Here is a 21,577-nt window from a genome sequence, read left to right on the forward strand (position 1 = left end):
TCCATAAATGTGGGCATTCTAATACTCATGGTTTATAATATTTCAATATTTGCAAATTTCTTAAAAATATAAGGTCTTCTGGGGGATATACTTAGAAGATACACAACTTTAAATCATGAAAATCATCTGTTTGAGAGCATAGCCAAGGGAGAGAACTTAAACTTATGCTGAAAATTTTGAAAAAGACTTTTTTGTACCATATTACTACCAGTAAAAACAATAAAAGAGAGCTAAAGGAAGAAAATGTATCCAAATTGAAAACATACCAATAAAGCACAAAAACTAAATAGATACATGGTGCATACTATGTGCCCAGAACCGACGTATAACTTTTCCCTAACAATAATGGTACAGCAGAACACTTTGTTTAAACTGTATTTACATGCTTTTCCAGTTTCAAATATAGTGCCATTTTCCAAAATACTGTTGTCATGGAGTCTTATATTTCATCCATTTTACTAGAGCTAGAAGGGTGGGGTGGGGGGGGGAGATATCTGAGCTAATTTAGGACTAAATCACAAGTTATTTAACACCCTATATATACTTTTTTTAAAAAAATATGTCTTTATTGATTTCAGGGAGAGGGAAAGAGAGAGGGAGAGAGACAGAAACATGATGAGAGTCATTGATCTGCTGCCTCCTGCACGCCTCCTACCGGAGGATCAAGCCTGCAGCCTGGGCATGTGCACTGACCCGGGATCAATCCCACTACCTCCTGGTTCACAGATCGACGCTAAACCCGAGCCACCCTGGCCAGGCACCCCCTATATACAATTTTAAGTAAATTCCCACTACCTTAATTTATAATTAAAATGATCATGTTGTAATAACCATGGTATAAAATTCATTGATATTCTTATCCTTAAAAGACATTTACCTCATCCCATTCAGTAAAACAGAAGACAAAAATCAATAGGTAAATTACACTTGACTCTTAACAGCCTGGGTTTGAACTGGGTGGGCCCACTTATAAGCAGATTTTTTTTCAATTAGCCTGTGCAGTTCGAACTGGCATTGTTTAAGGGTCAACTGGCAACTGGACCTGCATATGCAGAGGGCCAATTTAAGTTAAGCATGGATTTTCGACTGCGGGTGATCAGCACCCCTAACTCCTGCATTGTTCAAGGGTCCAACTGTATTTTAAGTTTTACAGTAATACAATCTGCCCTCTGGTTTGTTCACTGACTGAGTAAACATGGGAGTTAAAAGCATATGCTTTGAAGTAAGACAACCATTTACTCTGGCTGTGTGTCCTCAAGTAAGTGACCACTCTAAAGCTCAGTCTCAATTATGAAATCTAGACGGTAATTATTAAACTGTTATTAGTTACCGCTGCCACTGATACCAAACCCCTATAAATAAGACAGCCCCTACCCTTATTATAACTTAGAGGTATACAGGGTGGGGCAAAAGTAGGTTTAGTGTTGTAATTACATGAAACAAAGTTTATTCTTGTATTATTTATTAATTATTGTATTATTTTCCATATAAACTGTAAACCTACTTTTGTCTCACCCTGTATATAAACCGTCTAGTGTCAAAGTAACATAAAAATTTTATCAAAAACTAGAGCACACCTAGCTAGTATGTTATCTGACTTAATAACTGACATATATCATCTAAATTTATCCAGCTAACAAATTGTTACTTATGGTGATTTTGAAAACATTTTCTATCATGGGATTGAACTAGGTATTTAAATATGGGGTCTTTTTAGTGTCAGAAAAAAATATTCATGAGAACAAAATAGTTAAGATTTATTGAGCACTTACTATGTCTCACGCACTCTTCTGAGATAACCGTATTATCTTATTTAACAACCTATGGAGGTAAGTAATAGTATAATCTGATTTTACTAAATTGTAAACCGACTAAGAGAGGTAAGTAATTTAGTTTGCTAGTAAGTGGTGGAACAGAAATTGAAACCAGACAAATGGCTTCAGAGTCCAAGCTCTTACCCACTCACTACTTCCCTTCAAAGAAATGCCAGTAGGTTATTTATACATGAAAACCCTGAAAGCAACAAGCAAATTTTATAATTTTCATTCTGTTGTCAATGTATTACAAATTTATAAGAAAAACTAAAGGACACACAAGTTTTAATTCATAAAAATTCCTTATATTTCGCACCAGTTATTTATCAGGCTGTGTCTTCAGAACTTTTATAAAAGCATCCTTTGGAACTTCAACGTTGCCAACCTTCCTCAGTTTTTTCTTTCCTTCTGTTTGTCTCTTCAAAAGTTTCATTTTTCGGGTAATATCACCACCATACTGAAAAATATTTTAAAAATTGGAAGTCCAAATCCCTCAGTAGAAAAGTCATCATACAATTACACAGCGACTTCGATACAACCTTGCAATTATCATGCATGAGTCCCTGGGAAAATATCTGCAAAGATACCTCTCTGGTCCTCTTCCTGGCAGAGCCCAGTTTTACTGCCTTCAAGAATGATAAAGGCTTTATTTACTTTTGGATGAAGATGACGATCTCAAGGAAACCCAGTACTACATTACGCACCAAGGAACAACTAACAATCTACTTACTGATTCAAGGCTTGACATTTTGGGTTATATAGCTGTAGTATAATACAGAAACTTACATAGGCATAAATGTATCAGACCCTATGCAAAGGATTTAGAAATAGCATTTATCATTTGCTTCTCATAATAACTGAGCTAAGAATACTTTTTTAAATAGATGAGACAGCAAAGCAGGGCAGGAGATGTGGGTCTCAATCCCATACTCTTCCCACTGTTTAGACACTGTCTTCAAAATCTTTCCTTATAAATTAGATCAACAAGACTTGATAACCTGTTCCCAACTGTTATAAAATACTTTCTTAGATAGTTTTCCATATAAGGAAATTTTTATAAATAAGATGAAAAAATATTTAAGACCATGATCAAAATGAACATGCTATCATAGTCAAGCTGGAATTTACCAATTTAAAAAGAAAACTTGAAGACAAAATAAAGGGTATTATAAAAACCAACAATGGAAACCAATATATTTATACCCCCTTAATTTTAAACTCATAAAGTAGATTATTACAAAGTAGAACACAGGTAGGTACGTACACATTTTGCCAAAACATTTTTCCTGTAGGCTTTCACACTGTAAAAGATAAAATATTGTGTAAGTATATAACTTCATTATACTGTTTAAAAGTACTTAATTTCAAAGTCTCTTTATTCAAGATTTAAATAATCATGTTAGACCTATGTAAAACTGTTGTAATTAATTAGGTAACTCAAATAGTGTTGCATTTTATTTTCATGTATTTGGGATAAAATAGAAAATGAATTCAACATGAGTACCAACATATATTTTATTAAAAATAAAAATGGTCAAGACTTGTGGGTAGCATTGATGAAGTCAAATTCAAGCATGATATGACTTTGATTATAAGAATTATAGGAGGTCATTTCTGGCTCAACTTACAAATACTACCACTTCTACTTCCAAAATAATTAATTAAATAATGGTTATTATTTCATTACTAACTCCACCTAATGTGGGTCAATACTGACTAGGAATATAAAGAACAATATATTAGTTTCATAGAACCCACTTTAAGGCAAACAAAATTTTAATATATCCATCCAAGTAGTTATAATCTATTTCTATAATGTTGCTAAGAATTTTGGAGGATAAGAAATTTGAAAGTAGCTCCACTTTTATGTATTCCATAAGATACACAAATCGAATTTTTCTTTATTGTTTACCTCAACACACTAATGTTTGCTAACTATCTAAACTGCACTTTCCAGGATGTTCCCAGGTAATCAACTTCATTCTGCCTAATTTCTGGGTATTCATGAAACACAAAATAACCAACTCTAAAGCAAAATGGTTAGAAAATTAAATTTGTTGCAAATATTGGCATAAAATTTATTCCAAGACTATATAAAAATCATGGTTGTATTTCACCACTACTGATACATTAGGTTTGGGTTAAACTAGAACTGAAGAGCAATTTCCAACTGAGGAGGTACTTCCGATTTCCCAGAAGTGTTGACAATCAAGGGGGTAAAAATAAGAAATTGCTGCAAGATACTTCCTGCACTTTCTATTACTAGTAGGCAGTTTCTTCAATGATCTGATCTGGGCATCATGTGTCATGAAAAAGACGTTTCCTACACAAATTAGCCTATCTTCCATGTCTCCTGTATCACATGTGAAGTCTGTATTCTAGAATGTAAAAGTGTACCATGAGATTAGCATTCCTCTCTCACCTTCCAGTATACAACCTGACTACCTCTGAGGGATGCTTCGAGGAGTAATTGTAACTTAGTTTTGTCTTTTGGAAGAGTATCTCCAAAACCTTTTTAGTTTCAGTTCCTATTAATTTATAATCTACTTGAAGGGATTAAAACCATAGAAACTTTACAGAAATTTCTTACCCAGGAAACTCAATAGCCATTCAATAAAATGAGAAATAAAACAATTCCTCAAACCCATATATACTATTAATAAATGTAAATATCACCCAAAAGTGTTATGTAAATAATTAAAAGTAACAGTCATCACTTAAATTAATGGAATTTAGAGCAGATTAATGTTTCTACAAGTAGTAGTAAACCTCAGGGCGGTGATTTTCAACCTTTTTCATCTCATGGCGCACACAAACCTAATTACTAAAATTCTGCAGCACACCAAAAAATAAATTTTTTGCTGATCTGACATACACACACACACACAAGGTATAATTTTGGTTCATTCACACCAGATGGCTGTTGTGTTGGCTGTTGTCTTTTTTTATTTATTTGACAATCTAAGGGAAAAAAGGTCAGTGTCCCTGACTAAATAGTCAGGGATTGCATGTTTTAAAAATTCTTGCAGCACACCCACTGAAAATCACTGGCTTAGGCCAATATTAACATTAAATTTTTCAATATTTCATTTTTATGAATATATCATTTCTAAAACCGACTAGGAACAAAAATGAATTTCAACTCACGTTTCTCTTGCAATGATTTTACTTCCAAGGGCAGCTTGAATTGCTATCTCAAACAGCTGCCTAGGAAGAGAATCCTTCAGACGTTCACATATGGCTTTGCCAACAGTATATGCTTTGTCTCTGAATCAGAAAATTCAAGTATTTACTTATACTAAATATAAGAATGTTTAAGTAACTTTCTAGCCTATATGCATAATCAACGTAAAGATGATTACTTAAGGAGGTTCAAATGTAACTCATTTATCATAAACATCATTTACTCTCTAAATCAATGACTTTTCTGATTGCAAAAATAACATGATTACAGAAAATGTAGAAAAACATACATGAGAGAATAAAAACCATTCTTGATGTCCTTCCCCTCGCCCATACAAAACCACTGTTAAATGTTTTAGAATGTTTGTTAAATATATATTCTTCTAGTTATTTTTCTACATACATATATTTTTTTTACAGTTCGCATTATAGTTTATTCTACCATTTTATTTAATAGGCATTTTCATGTCACTAAAAAATAATTCACAGTATAGTCTTAATGGCTTAAAACAGATTATACAAGTGCTCCATAATTTATTCTAACCAATCTGCTATTTCTTGAACTTCTAGGGTATTTCATTTTTCATTATTATAAATTTATTATGAACATAACAAACTCTTTATTTTCAACTCTAAATCTATCATAAAGTTTAAAAAAACATTTACTTTATCTTACTTGGTAAGGGAAACATTTCTTCCCAGGACACTACAATTTTTGACTATCATAACTCCAGGCTCCTTTTATATTTTAACAGTTTGGAAAGAGAAGCATGGAAAAAGAATGGAAGAAAAAACTAGTACAGGGGAATTTAATTACTTTTAAGTTTTCAAAATATAGCCGTCAAATAAAATAGAGCAACCAATAACTAAATAAATATATGTCAAAGTGGTTACTTTCCCATTCCATGATTAGTTTCTATTCAACTTACTTGTGTACAATAGTTACTAGCTCCTCTACAATATTTCCATTCAGTAGAATATCCATTTTTACAAGTTCTGCAGTCTGGTAGCCTGCATCTTCATAATCAAAACTAATAAGGAAAAATGTCCAATTAATAGGTTACATATTTTTCTTTTCAAAACATCTTTTTTCTACACTGCCATACCTCCCCCCCCAAAATTTAACTTTCCATCCAAATATTACATATACATTTCAGATGAATCTAAATGATCACAATAAGAAACAAACTTCATTTTTTTACATTTTTGAGGGGCAAAGGCAGGGGAGCATGCTCTAAAGGAGGAAGGAAAAGAGACTGGTAAGCCAGTCTAGGAAAATGGACCATTGAAAGCAAATGTCACCTTCCCAACATTCACTCTCAGCACTGGCTGGCTGTAAACAATAGTATATACTAACGGGTCATTCTCGGATTTGTAAGTTGAGTTACTGTTTAGTTTTCTATTTCCCATTAAATAAATGCTATGGCACTGACAAACAGCCATTACTAATAAGGGAGACTTATGGATTTCAGATATGGTTTAGTTTGATCCTTCACAGGACTTTTTTGAGGATAGAATGAGTTAATATATAACTGTAAAGCGCTTGAACAGTACCTAGAGCATGAAAATGTGTAGAACACAGCCTAGCCTAGCACAACATAAGCACTTAGTGTCACCTATTAATATTAAATGGTCAAAGCTTACAACACTAATTAAAACACAGATTTAACTTACAAAATGGAAGTCTAATGAAAGAAATTTTCAATTATGCTTACATATCTGTCCAATTATGAACAAGAATATATATATTCCTATTGCCATAATTTTAAAACAAGCTGGTACCTAAGGCTGCAAATGTTTGGTTTCTAAACCACTAAGGCTGCGAGGTGATATTCTCTCTAAAACCAGACTACTGCCTACAGTGTTGCTAAAATTCTTTCTTTCTTCAACAAACATTATCAAGCATTTTCTGTATGAAAGATACCATGTTAAGTGCTATGCAAATATAAAGTGAGAGCAAGATACTCTTGCTGGTCAATATTTCAAAAAAAATTAAATATCTGAATTGCGCATTAAATTACCTAGCATATCCAGAAGACAGGGATTTCAAAGAATCATAAAAATCTACCACAATTTCATTCAAAGGTAAGAGATATTTAAGCATAACTCTGTTTTGATCAATAAACACCATATTCTTCTGAACTGCTCTTCGTGCCTAAAAGGGGCAGGAAAAAATGTGTTTAATGGATCACCTATTCAACTAATGATTTGAAACAAAGATAGACAGATGCCAATTACCAACTTAAATATTTCCTTACAAATGCTGATAAGGAGGGGACCAAGTGAAGGAGTACTTCTTTAATGGCCTAGTAAAAACTTGCAAGCAGTATTTATAATACCAGGAAAACCATTTTGTATTTCAATTACAGTATACACCAAAGCTTTTAATCCTTTGTACTTAACAACTTTATCTTTTTAAATTATAAAAGTATATCATTTAACAATAAGTCAAATGTAACTACAAGTAAAGTCAAAGTTCTAATTTCATATTTTACAAATAAACATCTTGGGTCCAGGGAAATTAACTGACTGACCAAAGCTATAATCTAGTTTATGATAACAGAATTAAAATTTAAGTCCACCAGTCATCATTTGAGAGTTCTCTCTAATATATGTCGTGGTATTTCAGAGAGGTATTTTTTGATGACTGTTACTATATCCAGTTTTTGGAATAAGTCACTTATTACAATGTGGTGAGAACTAAAGCAGAAGAGAAACCTTCTAATTAAAGGTTTGTCAAATCCTACTATAGCATTTCACACTATTCAATATCAAATACTCAAAAAGTCTAAAAGAAATTATACTTTTAGCTACTCAGGATAAATAAGCATCAAATTCCTTTCTGTTGGGCTAAAATATTTAGTCAATTAACAAAGCTGATCAAAATCCTGGCTCTATTTTTCTTATTTAAAATAAAAATATTTTTTGTAATCCTCACCTGAGAATATGTTTTTTATTGATTTTTAGAGAGAGAGGAAGGGGGAGATAGAGAGAGAAACATTGATGTGAGAGAGAAACATCTATTGGGTTGTCTACCGGGTGCAGCTGGACCAGGGACTGAACCCGCTACCTGGGTATGTGCCCTGACCGGGAATCAAACTCACAAGACTTTTGGTGTATAGGATGATGCTCTAACCAACTGAGCTACCAGACCAGAGCTCAAAGTAACTATAAAAAATATATATACACACACACATATTTCTACATCCATATGTATACATACATACATATCTCTATATGTATATGTATGTACATATGTAAATATAGATCTTTATGAATATTTGTTATAAATTCAGTATTCTCCACAGAGAGAAATCTTTCAAAATTGCTTGAGAGGACTAAAGTTTACTTTTATGTTAAACTCTATTACATTTATACCTGGCAAAGCATCATTATTTTTCCAGTATATTCATCTGGTGTTATAATGGTGCCCAAAACAACTGGCTCCAAATATTCTGTTACTTTGGATTTATCAGGGAACTGTGCAGGATTGATGATTGTAATTTCCTTTTCTCTGAATTCCTAAAAATAAAGATCACCAATATTTAAAAAGGAATCTTAGTAAATAATTACCATGTTTTAATTTACAGTATATGTTAGAATTTATTTTGCTGTTGCATTTGTTGGAATAAAAACAACAGAATCCTTAAAGGGTAGAATATTATGTTAACATTCTTTAGATTTAAAAATCCTCCAATTATAATCATTTAATATTAATAAGCAATACATTCTGGTGATTCACATTTACTAAACGCATTTCACGTACCATTTACAAAAGTGTGACATTAGAATAAATTTCATTCTACCCCTTATAAGGCATCATAATCAGTTTCCTAAGTTATCTTGTTGGAAAATACTTACAAATGTCAAAGTTAAAATTCTTTAAAATAAACAGATTGCCACTTCGATGGAATACAATACTTTCTCTAGCATTAACTTAAAATCTAAAATTTCCTATAGCCAGGTAGGAATGAATGCTTCATTTACAATAAATTACTTATGACCAAAACTATATTCTTCATCTTTGCACTGGATTTAGAACAGTATTTTGATTACTAATTCAGTAACAGACTAGTATTGATAATGTGGATATTTTATCAAGTAAAATGCTGCATAAATTATTTCTCACATAGATTCTCCATCATTAATCATCATGTAATTCGATTTTTATTGCTTTAATCAAAATATTTAGTTTTAATAGTCAGCTAATGGTGTACGAAGTTTCTTTTGCATTCTGCGTGTGTGCACACACACACACACAGAGTTTTCCCTTGTATCTGATTCACAGTAGTACCTTTATCAATTTTGCTGATGAAAGAACAGCTTTATATGGAACAGTAGGAGTCGTCAAAATAACAGAAGCATTATATTCTTGCTCCAGTCGCTGGTTGAAAACTTCCATATGCAAAAGTCCAAGAAATCCCAATCTGGGGGAGAAAAAGCCAAACTCCAAAATGTTTATGACCCTGGACTCTATTTTCTTTGATGAATATATTGTTACATTGTGGGGAAAGGGTGGTATCAAATGAGTGATTCAAGCTATTCACATCAAAATTAAATTCTAGCATAACTTCATTAAATAAAATTCCAGTATTCCATTGGGATTATATTTAAAATTGCTATAAAAGTTACCTATAGAATATGAACCCACAGTGTGAAATAAGCAGATATTTATTGTTTAATTTTACTTTACACTAACATGAACTTATCTTCAGGAATAAACCAAGAGCAATAAACCACTTAAATTGTACTTTTCAATAAACATGGAACCCTACAATGTAATTGAATCTTACCTCCAGCCAGCACCTAGGGCAAGGCTACTATCCCGATGAACTGTCACACTGGAGTCATTTAAAGTCAGTTTTTCTATAGCACTCTTCAGGTTATTATATTCAGACTGATCTACAGGGTACATTCCTGAGGACATAAGAATTTCTAATTATCACATGTGAAAAGCAGCCAATGCTTCCAAGATCAAAATTAATCATTTAGCTTTTAAATAACTTCCTTATATTTCATTCACCAAAATATTAGTTTGCTAAAAAAAAAAATAAGAATATTAGGTTACACTGACTTTAAAGTATCTTGCAAGTTTCACAGCCTTAATGAATTTATAATTGGATTCACATTGCAAGTGATGTTTTTATGATTTTGGAAAAATATAAGGAAAACAAAAAAGAACCATAGGAATTAGGCCTAGGAAAAGACATTGTGTTTATTTCAAGAAACAAAAGTGGAAGACATTCCACAACCACAAATGAGACTCCATTAACATAAAAAACAGGAGTAGGAAAGAAAACTACACTGATTTCTTAACTCTCTACGGCAGATCACCCATTAAAATCAAAGATAAATTTTGCTGTTTTCAATTCACTGAGAAGTCCTCACCTCTCAATTCCTCCAAAATACAAATGACTGACTTTGCCTAACCATAGGGATAAAAAAAGTTCATAATTTGCAATGAGCGCTACTTAAGAGAGAAAAACAAGGGCTGGATGGACACCCAGCAGAGTAACTTGATGACCTTCGATCAGGTCTTCCTTTTTCAAATGTCTATAATTCCACACAGTAGTAAAAGGTTATGCAGTTATACACATGTGAGGTGACACTGTTCTCTGCCAAGTCTACACTAGTACAATATTAAAGAAAGGCCAACTAAAGGGAAGGTACTCAGTAATAAACTAATTAGAAAAATATTTCAAATATAATGACCTACTCTCTAAGGAAACAAGCTGCAAATTCACATTGCTATGCTCTTTCATATAACAGAGCTTGTTTCTTCAGAAGTTCTAAAAAAAATTTAGGAAATTATCTCCCACACAAACTTTTACTATATATATGAAATTAGCTAACATGTAAATAGTACACACACAAAAAACAAACAAAGTATCCTGGAATTAGCTGGTATTTAAAATGAGTATTTCTAGTAATCTTTATTTCAATTGACAGAATAAATGGACCCTCATCCTTTGACTTTGTGAGCTCCTCACCTGCAAATACCATTGGTTTCGCTGATTTAAACCCAGGCAAGGGCTCCACTGGTTGTTTATGTAAATATAATGTATCTCCTATTTGTGCTTCAGTGACATCTTTCATCCCAGCAATCAGATAGCCCACCTGTCCTGCATATCTAAATAAAATTATTATATGGAAATATTTACCGCTTTAATGTTTCAAGTGCATACCCACAATAAGCTCCACCTTTCCAGGAAATGATCACTTTCCAAACAAAACCTCATGAAACTGAAACTAAGTGCTACATATCAATTCTCAACTCTGAGGATTATCAGTGAAAGAACATACCATGCCTTAAAATCCATTACCAACAATAAGTCTAAGGCCTTTTTTATGACTGTGCCCACTTTTGCATATTAAACTCCAGGTAAATATAATGTAAACATAGTGAAACTGCAGAAACATAAAACACTTCTTATAGTGTAAAACACTATTAAGTATTTTAGCTTAAGTTTTTTTTTAAGCAAATCTACATGACAACACACTGCAGTACTGGTTAATGTATGACATATATGCAGAATATAGACAGACTTTTGAAATACTTGAGTAAAATTAAGATGAACTACTTTATGACTCTCAATTAAATAAAAATGTAATGAGCAAAATGTGCTAGTTTTAGACATACAACATTAAACTATCAACTGTGACCCATTAATAGTCACCTGGTCCAGTATCTTTATTTTTACAGATAAGGAAACAAATTGGGATCATTCTAAGTATATCAAGTTGAGAAAGGATGAGATAGAAACACATATAAGTGTATTTTAATTACTAATGCAGATTACTTACAGTTTATGAGTTGGCTGTTCATTAGGATTCAGAACTCCTACTTCATTAACTTCATATGTCTTTTGAGTATGTGCAGATACAATTTTGTCTCCTTTGGAAACCACTCCATCAAATAATGCTACATTGGCTACCACACCCCTATACTGGTCAAAGGTGGAGTCAAATACCAACGCTCTCAGGGGACTTTTGCGATGTACTTTAGGACTATTGAAAAGAAGTAAAAACAAAAATAGTAAATTAAAACCTTAATAATAAAATGCCTACTTTTTAACTCAAATACTATGCTTAATTTATTCTAGTAGTGGAGAAAGGTTCACAATAACAGCCAAAATAAAAAGATTTTTCTATAAAATAAGGTGTAATGTCTATTTTTATATTAGTTTTAATTCAACCTCAAGTTTTAAATAAATGATTATTTTAAAATTACTTATAAAACTGATGAGATATATTTGTTTGAAATTAAAGCAAAGAACAAAAATTGTAAATATATTCAAGTCTCCTTCTACAATGATCATTAAGAACAGATCCCTATCATCATTTTTTCTCTCATTTTTCTGTACTGTATTTGCCTTCTATATATATTACTAAAATATTAAAAATTTATTTTCTTTGACCACAAGAGCGTATTTACTGTATATATACTAAGCTAAAATAACAGAGCAAATTGATGCTTTTTGTACTATTAAAGATAAACAAACAGTATAAAAATAGCAAACGACTTACGGGGGTATTCTTTCAATGACTGCCTGAAGAACACTTTCAACATTTGTTCCAAGCTTAGCAGAAATCTAAAAATATATACATAAACATTTAAACTTAAAACTATCTTTCTTCTATCTAGCTGATGGAACTTTATAATTGGAATAAAGAAAATTCTAACAGCTATCAATTTGAAGAACACGGTAAAAGGAAGCACAAAACATACAGTATATTGACAAATGTCCTTTAAGTACAGTTAGGTGTTTCTATGGTTCTTGGATTAAATTTCAAAAGCATTCTGATCACAGTGTTGAAAGAGCAGTGGACTAAGAGTTCAAAAACTCCAGGTAACAATCATGACTGCCTGGAATGTATGGCTTTGACCCATACATACTTCTTTGAGCTTCAAGTTCTTCATCTGATACATGAAATGGTTATTTATATTTTGCCTAAGTCTCAAGGTTGTTGTGTGGATAGAATAAGCAATGTATGTGGATGGTATACAGGTAAATATAAGGCATATTACTACTATTGTTCTCTTACTGAGAAAGCCAAAAGACTCAAAGCACATGCGCATGACTGACCTTTGCCACCACCAGTAATTGGACTGTTTCTGAAATCGTGATTTCAAAACTTCATTCCCTAAATAACACCTCTTACCCTTCAAACTCCCTCTAGATCAGTTTCCCAACTCAGCAATAAAGACATTTGGGGCTGAACAAATGTGTTTTAGGGCATGTTTTGTGCACTGTAGGATGTTTAACAGCATCCATGGAACCTTACCTATCCACAAGATGCCAGTAGCACAAACTGTCCCACATCATCATGACAACAAAAAATGCCTCCCGACATTACCAAATGTTTCCTGGGGGACAAAATTAACTTCTAATGAGAACTGCTGCTCTAGACTCTAGTACCTTGTTTGAACAATCCTTTAACATCACCACCTCTAATCCACTGAATGAAATACTTTTTAAAATTATCCATTAGTCCTCTGCTCCTTCCTTTCCAGGCTGAGACCCCAAGGTCCACTAATTTACAATTACTATTCAACCACTTGCTACTCTAAATCATAAGCAGATGGTAAAACCTCAACTGTGGCTGCATCCAACTACATGCCTCTTCTATACTTATAACCAGAGCAGCTTAACACTGCTGCAGAAAAATCAAGTAACTGGTTTGGCTAGTTTCTTCTGAATTCATGACCATAGATCTCACTACTTAGTTAACACTTCCTAGCAGTCCCACCTTCCTTCCTTCAATCTACTCATATTCCCCTCTCTGTTGACAACTTTGCCTCTCACTTAAGGGAACAGAAAACATCAAAAACTTCCTTACCCAAATATACAAAGCCATCTGCACCCTCTTTGCCTTCTCTCTTATTACAACCTGAGAATTATTCCCACTTCCTTAAAAACTCAACCTTCCCACACTCCTATTCTGAATCATACTCTCTCTAATCCTTCTCAAACTCTTATTCATAACACGGTAAAAACTGAAAATAATATAGTCTGACTTCCAGGACTTCTCTACCTACACTTTCCCCCTAGGAAACTGCATCCATTTCCATGGCCTCAATAGCACATACATGCTAGTGACTCCTAAATATTTATCTGATCCAGCCCTATCCATGAATGCCTGAATTGTAGATTTATGCAATATCTCTACTTGGATGTGTAATAGACATTTCAACCTACTATTACCAAAAACGAGCATTTTACTTTCCCCCTATATCTGTTTCGCCTCAGGTCCTCTCCATTTTAATACCCATATTTGATTAGTTGTTCAAACCCTGATTATCCCCTTTATCTCACTTCCTTACATGTAACTCATGAGCAAATCTATTATATCTACAAAATATACATCAAATTTGCCCACTTCTCCAACATCACCATCACATCCTTAGCCACTACCATTTTGCACTTCGACTATTACTGCAAGCTGGTTTTCCCTATGACTTCTTACTCTTTTCCAACCCATTCTCTCTAAGGCAACCTGAATGATCAGTTTATTTACTCTCTTGCTTTAAAATACTCTATCTCAGAATAATTTTCAAACCCTGTAGCACGGTAAGTCCCAGCATGACTTGATTCCTACCCACGCCTACAAAGCCATCTCATCTAACTTGCCTCCCTTTTGTTCCTTGAGCGTATCAATCCTTGCCAAACATGCCAAGCCTTTTACACTTATGCTTTCCTTTTCCCAGAGTGCAACTCTCTCAGCTCTTACTTCCTTCGGGTCTTAGTTCATCAGAGGCCTTCCCTAAGTTATTCTGCATCACATCTCACTGAGAAAAAAAAAGATTTTTCCACTGTTAACTACGGTATTCCACCTGAAACATTTTGTTGAATGAATTTCCTTAACAGCAGCTGTCTCATTCAATAATTATTATGCTTACTTCTTTCTTTTCTTATTTAATGACTGCCTCCCCAAATAGAATATAAACACAGTGAGATGGGATCTTGTCTGTCCTGTTCACTGCTGTGACCCTAGCTGGCACATACCAAATAAGTATCTGCATGAATTTTGTAAAGATGTATTAAAATTAGAATGGTTAATTAGACTTCATTATAACATTATCCAAGTTATGAAACCAAAATGCCAGGTCTGCCTTATAATAGGACCCACTTCAGATTAAAAACCATTGAATCCTGTGTTTGTGAGTGTGTGTGTGTGTATGCAAGAAAAAAAAATGTTGCTTTTTCAGTCATTATCAAGTTGTATGCAATAATTCATTGTGTTAAGGTTAAACAAACAAAAAACACTCATCACCCAAAACTTGCTTTTGCAAAATTCAAACAAGATTGAAAGTGGAAGCTAGACATTATAGTGTTACACTGACATACATAATACACCAGCATGTAGCACTGCAGTTTGGCTGTGGCTATTTAACACCCAAACCAGCATGAGAGAGATAAATTTAAAAGTTTAAATTTAAAATATAGTATTAACTTTGACATAAACATCTGTTGTTTCCTAAGATTATTACTCTATCTAGCTCTTTTATTTAAAAAAAAAGTTATTTGTCGATTCCAAGAATATGTACAAATGCCTTGAAATTAGTTTGAACCTGCTCTTCAAAAAAAATATTTACATAAGGAAAAATGGCACAAAAAAATAATATTGCAATGCATTGCAGAAGACATATTTTAGTCTTAGCTAACTAGATCTGTAATCTTAAAAAAGTGATAAATCTTTGAGCCAGTTCTTTCAAATATATTGCAAGAATAATTCCTATTTGTCCTAACCATGTAATAAAGAGTTTTTGGTGAGAATCAAATAAAATATTAGTAAAAAGAACTTTGTAAAACTATAAAAACATTATATAATGATGGACTATCAAATAATCTAAAAGTTCACTTAGGCCAATTATCTGAGATTTTCAAAATTATAAGCATGTCTTGAAAAAAAAGTATTTTTACCTTAATACATTCATCACTTGGAATATCAAACACCTTTTCAATTTGCTTTTCAACCCTTTCAGGATCAGCATTCTTCAGATCTATCTTAAAAAAGAGAATTCATTATGTTTTAATGTAATAAAAATAAAATGTATTACATATTAAATAATAGTCTTTGGAGATAATTAAAAGCATAACTGACCCCTCTATGATTTTTCTTTCAAAAGTATTAAAATAACCTAGGTATAGGCAATACACTAAAAAGCAGACAGCAGATCATGCAAAAAATTTAAGCAGTTATCGACTAAAGGAAGAAGAGTTCAATAACAATTTATCAATTAATGCCATGTAAACTGATTTTATAAGTTAAGTTAGATATAACTTGGAACAACAAACTGTTTTACTTATGGGTCAATCTTGCTTCTTTTAAACTTAACTCCAATATAAAAAAATATAATGAATGCAATTCAGATTTTTAAATTAAAATTCTTAATTTATTAATTTAAAATATAAAAGTTAAGGTTTATTCACTGTGCTCAGTTTAGCACTTGTTATATTTCATGTATTATATTGTTTCCTCCTAGATCACAAGCTCCTTTTCTTTTCCTGTATACAGTTTAGTGTAACAGACACATTTTAGCTGCTATGCATCCATGCCTTTCCTATAGAAACGGCCCTCCATCACTCCATGTAATTTAGGGAAACTATCTTCTCAGCTGCATGCAAGGCTATATGAGTCTGAGTTACAATTCTGTCACATGCAATTCAAAGAAATAAAGCCCACCGATATATTTAATAAGTAGTTGAAGGTCCCCCATATAAAGAAAAAGCACATTTGATATTCACACACTAAATTTACTTTTAAAAAGTAAAGTAATTAATAGCACTGTTGTCTCATAGTAATTACCTTGTTTATGACTGGAATTATTGATAGCTGTGCTTCAAAGGCAAGAAAGAAGTTTGCTACAGTTTGGGCTTGAATACCCTGAAAATTCAAGACACAGGATTCTGAGATGCTCATTCTACCATCTATCACAAAATGTGTAATTCAAGACCATTCCACACATCATCAAAAGCAGAGGTATAAGACAAACTATGGTATATACTTCCATGCATATATTCTCTGTGAAATTCCTTTCACTTCAGGAAGCATTTATTGGAGGGAACTGTGTTAGGCATTAGAGACACAAAGGTGAAACACAGACCCTCAATGTCATCAAAGCCTATAGGATATAGTCATGTGATGCAGTTTATAAAGTCCAGTACTATGTATATAAGGTAGAGAATGACTTTCCCTGATAAAATCTGGGAAGGTTTAACACACACACACACACACACACAAAATCTCTGGATTCTGAATGAAGAGTATGTGAGAAACTGAATTTATCAAATGCTTATTTTAAGTAGCATATCATAGTTCTTATAGGGTCATCTGCTGCATATGCTTACGTGGTATGTTTATAACACAAAAGAAGTTGGTAATGTTACTGTCATGTTTTTTTAAACCTACCACTTCACATATTATTACCTTAAAATCACCCAAAATGACCTCAAAAATAAATATTTATTTTCAACTTCTGCTAAAAATTGATTATGGAAAACTCAGGTTAAGAACTGTTAAAAATTGAGGGTTGTGGTAGGATATATGCATGATATATTTCAACAAAAATTATAATTGAGCAATTCCTTTGATCAGCTTAAAAATTTTAAAAGATGAACTAGTCAATTTCACAAAAATGTTTTAGTGTAATAAACTTCAAATTAACAGGAACAAAGCCTATGATTTTGGTTAAGTAATAAAATAAATCTTATTTTTTTCAGACACAAAAATTCTATTTCCAAAACATATTTTAAGGAAAACATCTTGAAACAACCAAACAGTATGTTACAATATATAAAATTAAAGGTACCTGCCTCATTTGCATCAACCACAAGTAAAACACCTTGGCAAGCAGACAGCGACCTGGATACTTCATAACTAAAATCGACATGGCCCTGAGAAAAAAAAATATTAATACCTCTAAATGTTAGTTATAATTTTTTTAGGGAGAGGCATTATGGCAAATCTACTGACTCCCCTTGGTAAACAGTCAGTAGGTTTCTTCTGTTTAGCCCATGTTTGTGAAACAATTTACACTAACCTAAGAACAAAGAGAAAACAAAAGGCAAAGTTAGATGTTTACTGTTCAGTTCAGAAACTGAACAAGGATTTGTCTGCATTATTAATACAAGGCTCACTTTAACAATGCAGACAAAATTAATATTAAACTTACCGGTGTATCAATGAGATTTAAAAGGTACTCCTTTCCTTGACAATTATAGAAGAGAGATGCTGTTTGTGCTTTAACAGTTATTCCTCTTTCTCTTTCCACTTGCAATTTATCAAGAACTTGCTTGTTATTCTTTGTTTTATCAATTGTCCCTATAAAAAGAAACATAATATTTATATGGGCTTTTAAAAAGAAACAATACTGCATATAAGATTAAAGCCCAATTTAAAAAGCATGATAAAAGTGATTATCATTGCTCATTGCCATCAATCTAATATATAAAATGAAAATACCTGTTAATTCCAGGAGCCTGTCAGCTAAAGTACTTTTGCCATGATCCACATGTGCAATGATACTGAAATTTCTAATATTTTCAACAGGGAATCTAGACATGTCAACTGTTTCCTGGAAAGGAGAAATATTACATTTATGACTACCAATTTCACACAATATGAAACAAGTATACTAATTCAAAGAATATTCTTTTAGTCTTCTTTGAAAACTTTCACTTATTGCATCTGTATTTATGTTTTTATTCCTCTAACAATAAAATCATATATGGCTAAACTCAAATCATAAGCAATGAATTAGAATATGACTCATTAAATATGCTAGTTTCACTGTCAAAGGTGACTAGCTAAAAAAAAAAGTTCTTTATAATATTTCCACCACTTGGAAGATCAATGAGGAACTGAATTTATTTTCATAAATGAAGAACACAAGATACCTAAAACTCATGAACTGCCTTAGAACACAGAGTCTAAAAAAACTCTTGAGGGGAAAAAAAAGCTATAGAAAAGTTTGAAAAAAAGGAAACCCTTTGTCCCCATCACACATTTAATCACCACTTCGGTCTATTTAAAAATCTGTGCTCCCCATAGTGTGCTCAAAAATTTAATTTAGATATAATTTTGTTACTCAGCAACTTCTCTGAAGAGAGAAATATATCACATCAGCAAAAAAGGTTCCTATTTATTAACTTAAAATTCAAAAATATTTTAAAATTTAACTCCTGGTTTTTAGTTCACACATCTTCTTTAATTTTTACCAGGACTCATTACAAACTGCTAAAAATAAAAAATAAAACCACAAAAAACCCTGGTATTCAAGTAAAATATGTGAGCTTTGTGGTACTCTAAATATTTTATTTTCCAATAAAATCTGTATTTTATAATCAGCCCCCGCCCCCTAAATCTCATGAAATTACAATGAAATACAACATTCTCATGAGCTTTAAGTTTCCTTTATATGAATGCTCCAGAACAAGGCAGACAATAATGGTGCAATTCTATCTGAATAAAGAAATTCTGCAAAAAAACGAAAACTGATGTTTGCCTGTAAGATTTTTCCCCCACACACCATTCAAGATATACAGGATTTCACAATATTTAAGAACTTCCAATTGCAATATACATTCATTTTAAATTCCAGTCATTTTAGAAATGGGCAAGGCTGATTAATTTTATGGAAAGTCTTATCTTTTCCAGTTACTCATAACTTGCAATCAATTAGTTCACTTTTCTTTCTAAACTGTCTCCCTTTCTAGTTATCAGACAGTGTAAGTTTTCTGACCTGCCGAACCCCCACCCTCTTCAGCCACACGAACCGTCAGACTACACAGGTTTGCTTTGGCTGGAGTAAAACACGATACTGCAACGGGAGCTAAGGCATGCCTAGCACTTCTTATCGTGCAAGCCTCCCAAACAGGCATTCGATGTTTTATTAGTATCTCAACCAATAAATGAAGAAACATTCAGAAAAGGGTCACGTAGCTTGCCCAGGACACAAGGCTAATATATTACAAGAAAACTGAGATGACATTAGCAGCTTCCCCATTAGGATTTTAGGAGTAAAATCACAGATGCAGAGCGCTTAGCACACCGCCTCGCACAGACAATGAGTTAGTGACAGACATCTCAAACGAGGCTACGCAGGAAGTGACTTGTCCAAGGTCACACCGGTGACAGGTGGAAAATGCAGAAACCTAGGCGGCGCCCGCGCTGTCAGCCCCGCCTCCAGATGGCAGCCCGCGTTCCCGGGTAGCCCTTCAGACTCCAAACCCGCAACCTCTAATACCGGGCTAAGAGGAAACGAAGCGGCGGTCACCTTGCGCCCTGCAGAGCCGTAGGGCCTGTCCGGGGCCCAGGAGGCGCCCGCAGCCCGGCGAGTCCGCACGCGAGGAGGCCAGGGAGGCGCGGGACACGCGACCCGGGCGACCCACACGGCGAACGCGCGGCCGCGCCACCAGCCCCGACCCGCGAGGATCCGCATCCCCCCCGGGCGATGGAGGCGTCAGGGGAGGATCCCGGGACGCGACGGTGCCATCGCGCGCGGCGGGTTCTCTGCGAGACGCTGCGACGGGGGAGCGGCGAACACAACCCAACCAGACCCTCAGACGCCTAGGGCACCGGGCGCTAGCGGACCCGCCGGAACGCCGTAGACGGAGCGCCGCACGCCGACGTCCGCACGTCAAACGACGTCACGACGCTAGCGTGACCACGCGAGGGCGTGTGGAAGCCCTGTGAGGGGAGGCTCTCGCCGGCAGTGTTCCCTATACTCAGCCTCCGTTGTGAAGTAATGTTGTAATTGTTCTAAAATATGGAAGGCTAAATACATTCCCCGTGCTGTCGGCGGTATCGCTGATATGTAGCGCATCCGAAAGGAAACCGGCGGTAAAAGGATTGAAATGTAGCCTAGGAAAGTTTTGGCCGGAAGTGAAGGTGGGAAAAAGTTACACCCTGAATGTCCTCCTGTTTCCGTCTTCCTCAGGTCTCCACTAAATGTTTACCTTGCAGACGGCCGGGCCCCGGCTAAGCAAGGTGGAGGGTGCTGGTAAGAGTTAACGGGATCTCGCACCAACTCTGCCTGGATTTTTCACGCTCTAGGGTTTGGTGCAGGGGACGGAGGTAGCCGCTGTGCTCAGTTGACCATCGTATTGTTTCCAGTTGCTTCTCGGAACTGCTATGAACCGTGACAGTACAGTACTTGATACCCCAGTAATTACTGTGACCTTTGTTAGAAAATGAACTTAAAAGCGACCTTAAAATGCAGTGCCCGGGATCCAGCCGGCAGCCTGCGGGCCTGGGACACGCCCCCCACGAGGCCACGCCGGCCGGCGCGAGCGCTGCGCCCCTTAATGTCACCTTCCCACTCTCCTCAGTTAACGTTCCCGACTTTGGTTTCGAAGGTACGTGTGCACATTGTGAGGGAAACTTAAGAAATCCAATGCATAGCTCCTTTTAACGGGCATTCCTAACTGTGGTCCTACGAAAGGGCAGCGAGGAGAAGGGGCGCCCCGCCAACCTCGCCGGGCTGGGGGCTCCCCCTCCGCCGGGGGGACCCCACCAGCGCTGCAGACAAAGCCTGGCAAACAGGGAGAGTGCAGTGGAAGTGCAACTGTATTAGT

General features: G+C 34.6%; 1 protein-coding gene across 2 annotated transcripts; it reads right to left on the reverse strand.

Moving 5' to 3' along the window:
* Positions 1–1,500: 1,500 nt before the first annotated feature.
* On the reverse strand, positions 1,501–20,460 carry GUF1 (GTP binding elongation factor GUF1). Of its 2 annotated transcripts, XM_016206837.2 has the most exons (17): positions 20,278–20,460; positions 18,465–18,576; positions 18,175–18,323; positions 17,816–17,896; positions 16,809–16,886; positions 15,923–16,006; positions 12,525–12,589; positions 11,802–12,005; positions 10,988–11,127; positions 9,791–9,914; positions 9,292–9,424; positions 8,376–8,519; positions 7,019–7,152; positions 5,927–6,028; positions 4,962–5,081; positions 3,079–3,115; positions 1,501–2,271 (listed from the first exon to the last, which is right to left on the reverse strand). In XM_016206837.2, exons 1-17 carry the CDS (start codon positions 20,440–20,442, stop codon positions 2,134–2,136), a joined length of 2,010 nt encoding a protein of 669 aa, XP_016062323.2. In that variant the 5' UTR covers positions 20,443–20,460; the 3' UTR covers positions 1,501–2,133. The 2 variants fall into 2 exon arrangements, with proteins under 2 accessions (XP_016062323.2, XP_087683738.1); XM_087827612.1 differs by lacking the exons at positions 18,465–18,576; positions 20,278–20,460 and having other exon boundaries at positions 1,508–2,271; positions 17,812–17,896; positions 18,175–18,261.
* Between the last annotated feature and the right edge of the window lie 1,117 nt (positions 20,461–21,577).

Source organism: Miniopterus natalensis, chromosome 1, assembly GCF_054644295.1.
Source record: "Miniopterus natalensis isolate mMinNat1 chromosome 1, mMinNat1.hap1, whole genome shotgun sequence".
In the NCBI taxonomy this organism is placed as follows: Eukaryota; Metazoa; Chordata; class Mammalia; order Chiroptera; family Miniopteridae; genus Miniopterus; species Miniopterus natalensis.